This window comes from Calidris pugnax, unplaced genomic scaffold (assembly GCF_001431845.1).
Source record: "Calidris pugnax isolate Ruff unplaced genomic scaffold, ASM143184v1 scaffold1404, whole genome shotgun sequence".
NCBI classification, from domain to species: domain Eukaryota; kingdom Metazoa; phylum Chordata; class Aves; order Charadriiformes; family Scolopacidae; genus Calidris; species Calidris pugnax.
In genome coordinates this window covers 11,372-15,072 of record NW_015091930.1, presented here as the reverse complement: position 1 = coordinate 15,072, position 3,701 = coordinate 11,372, and the positions used below count along the sequence as shown (strand labels likewise).

The 3,701-nt window shown below is 57.7% G+C and overlaps 1 protein-coding gene across 1 annotated transcript; it reads left to right on the top strand.

Moving 5' to 3' along the window:
• Positions 1–351: 351 nt before the first annotated feature.
• LOC106900170 (serine/threonine-protein phosphatase 1 regulatory subunit 10-like) lies at positions 352–1,334 on the top strand. Its single transcript, XM_014962162.1, has 4 exons — positions 352–484; positions 583–730; positions 822–977; positions 1,069–1,334. The coding sequence occupies exons 1-4, from the start codon at positions 386–388 to the stop codon at positions 1,317–1,319; spliced, it is 654 nt and encodes a 217-aa protein (XP_014817648.1). The 5' UTR covers positions 352–385; the 3' UTR covers positions 1,320–1,334.
• Positions 1,335–3,701: the final 2,367 nt, after the last annotated feature.

Below are 3,701 nucleotides of genomic sequence, written 5' to 3'. Positions count from 1 at the left end.
TGGGGGACAATTGGTTGCCCTTTGGGGGACACTTTGGGTGCCTTTTTGGGGGACACCTGGGTCCTTTTTGGGGACAATATGGGGGATTTTGGTTGACATCTGGATGTGTTTAGGGGTCACCCTTTGGATACCTTTTTGGGTGACACCTGGGTCCTTTTTGGGGGACAATTTGGGGGATTTTGGTTGACATCTGGACGCGTTTGGGGGTCACCCTTTAGATACCTTTTTTGCGTGACACCTGGCTCCTTTTGGGGGCCAATTTTTGGGGTTCCCTTTGGGTGCCTATTTGTGGGAGAACTTCAGCGCCTTTCCAGGACCCTTTGCCTGCATTTTTGGGCTCAATTTGGGGGTTTTTGGCTCATTCCCCCCACTCTTTCCCTCAGCCATGGAAGGTTTGGGTTTCCTCGACGCCCTCAACTCCGCTCCCATCCCCGGCATCAAGATCAAGAAGAAGAAGAAGGTTCTTTCCCCCACGGCTGCCAAGGTGAGGAGGTGGCTACCCACATCCCCTCCCTGGCTACCAGGGACCCCTCTTTTCCTCGAGAACTCCCCAAAAAACCTCTCTTTTTCCCCCTCTCACAGCCCAGTCCTTTTGAGGGAAAACCAGCTCCTGAAACCAGTTCTGTGAAACCGTCCTCCCCGGAGCCCAGCGCCGCCTCCGAGCCCATGGAGACCGATCGACCCGGGACCCCCGTCCCCGCCGTGGAGGTGCCTGAACCCATGGACACATGTAAGTTGGGGTTCATGGGGAATAAAAAAATAGAGGTTTTGGTGGGGGGGGGGTTAAACGGGTGCTGAGCCCCCCCTGATTCCTCCCCCAGGTTCGTCGGAGGTGAGCGGTGACTCTAAAAGCGGCGAAAACGGGTCAGAAAGCGGCCAACTGACTAAAAAAGGGCGAAAGAAGAAAACGGTGAGTTGGCCTGAAGAAAACAAACTTCGTGAATATTTTTACTTCGAACTGGACGAGACAGAGAGAGGTGAGTCCTGTGTGTCCCCCCCCCCTCCCCCCGGGTGTCCCCAAGCTTTTAGGGGGTGACACTGATGTTCCTGTCCCTTCTTTTCTTGCAGTTAATGTCAATAAGATCAAGGATTTTGAGGAAGCGGCCAAGAGGGAGATGCTGAAGGATCGACACGCTTTCGAGACGGCCCGACGTCTCAGCCACGACTCCATGGAGGAGAAAGTGCCCTGGATTTATCCCAAACTCCTGGATCTTCCTGCTCCCCTGGTGGTGCCGGGAAGCGGCAGCCGGGAACGGTTCACTCAGGCCGAGAGGGAGAAGGGGATCCTGCAGGAGATCTTCCTCTCCAAGGAAAGGTGAGTGGATCCCTTGGGATCTCTTCGTGGAGCCGGTGATTCCCCCTTCTCCGTGCTATGGTGGGGGGATGCCCATTTTTGGGGGTCTTGGACCCACTTTTGGGGGTCTTAGGGTGGCTTTTGGGAGGGCTCAGACCTGCTCTTGGGGTTCTCAGACCCGCTTTTGGAGGTCTCTGACTTGCTTTTGGGAGTCTTGGACTCACTTTTGAGGGGTTTGAGGCTGTTTTGGGGATCTTGGAGCTGCTTTTGAGGGTCTCGGACCTGCTTTTGGGGGGCTCATGGCTATTTTTGGGGCTCACGCCTGCTCTTGGGGGTCTTGGGGCAGCTTTTGGGGGGCTCAGTCCTGCTCTTGGGGTTCTCAGACCCGCTTTTGGAGGTCTCTGACTTGCTTTTTGGGGGTGAGCCCTTGGGACTCACTTTTGAGGGATTTGAGGCTGTTTTGGGGATCTTGGAGCTGCTTTTGGGGGTCTTGGAACAGCTTTTGGGGGGATTCGGGGCTGTTTTGGGGATCTTGGAGCTGCTTTTGAGGGTCTCGGACCTGCTTTTGGGGGGCTCATGGCTATTTTTGGGGCTCACGCCTGCTCTTGGGGGTCTTGGGGCAGCTTTTGGGGGGCTCAGTCCTGCTCTTGGGGTTCTCAGACCCGCTTTTGGAGGTCTCTGACTTGCTTTTTGGGGGTGAGCCCTTGGGACTCACTTTTGAGGGATTTGAGGCTGTTTTGGGGATCTTGGAGCTGCTTTTGGGGGTCTTGGAACAGCTTTTGGGGGGATTCGGGGCTGTTTTGGGGATCTTGGAGCTGCTTTTGAGGGTCTCGGACCTGCTTTTGGGGGGCTCATGGCTATTTTTGGGGCTCACGCCTGCTCTTGGGGGTCTTGGGGCAGCTTTTGGGGGGCTCAGACCTGCTTTTGGGCTCAGAGCTGTTCTTGGGGGTGTCTTGGAGCTGTTTTTTGGGGTCTTAGGGTGGCTTCTGGGGATCTTGGGGGTCTGAGACCCACTTTTGAGGGGCTCAGATCCACTTTGGGGATCTTGGGGGTCTCAGACCTGCTTTTGGGGGTTTTGGCGCAGCTTTTGGGGGGGCTCTGGGGTGTCTTGGGGGTTGTGGGATGTCTCTGACCCACTCTTGGGGGGCTCAGATCCACATTTGGGGGTCTTGGGGCAGCTTTTGGGGGGCTCAGTCCTGCTCTTGGGGTTCTCAGACCCGCTTTTGGAGGTCTCTGACTTGCTTTTTGGGGTGGGTGGCTTTTGGGGGGCTCAGACCTGACCTTGGGGAGCTCAGAGCTGCTTTTGATGGTCTCTTGCCCGCTTTTGGGGGGGCTCAGGGCTGTTTTGGGGTCTTGGAGCTGCTTTTGAGCATTTTGGAGCTGCTTTTGGGGTTCAGGGCTCTTTTGGGGGTTCTCAGCCTTGCTCTTGGGGGGCTCAGGGCTGTTTTGGGGATTTGGGAGCTGCTTTCGAGGCTCTTGGACCCTGCTTTTGAGCATCTTGGAGCTGCTTTTGGGGTTCAGGGCTGGTTTGGGGGTTCTCAGACTTGCTCTTGGGGGGCTCAGGGCTGTTTTGGGGATTTCGGAGCTGCTTTTGAGGCTCTTGGACCCACTTTTGGGGGGGTCAGGGGTGTTTTGGGGATCTCACACCTGCTCTTGGGGGGCTCGGAGCTGCTTTTGAGGGTCTTGGACCATCTTTGGGGGGATCTCGGACCCACTCTTGGGGGGCTCAGGACCGATTTGGGGGATCCTAGACCCATTTTGGGGGGGCTTGGGGCCGCCTGGATCCCCCTCCCCAGGATTAACGGGGTCGATCCTTCCCGGTGTGAGGAGCTGTGTCCTGGGGGGGAGGGGACGATGGTGCTGGGATCCCTCCAGAGCCTGGATCCCTCAGGATCTATTTGGGATTCCCTGGGATCAGGCTCCTGCAGAGGGATCCTTGTGCCCGGGGGCTGCGGGATGTGTCTGGGGTGCAGATCCCAGGGATCCCTCAGGATCCGGAGCCGGGTGGGTCCTGGGATCCCTGGGGATCTGCCCCTGGGATCCCTGGGGATCCAGGTTTGGGGGGGGAACGACACACAGATCCCTTGGGATCCCTAAGGATCTCCAGTGGGAAGGGAGAGGGGTTTTTGGAGCCCAAATCCTTTGGGATCTGTGAGGATCCTGAGCTGGGGGGGGGAGGTTTTTGGGTGCTGGATCCCTGAGGATCCTGAGCTGTGGACTGGATCCCCTGGGATCCCCGAGGATCCCGAGTGGGCAGGGAGGTTTTGGGGTCCCAGCACCCCATGGATCCAATGTCGGGGGGGGAGCAGCCCCCGGGGGCCTGGATCTCCCGGAATCCCTGAGGATCTGGCACCTGGAGGAGCCTTTTGGTGCCCTCAGGATCCCTGAGGATCCCAGGTCTTTGGGG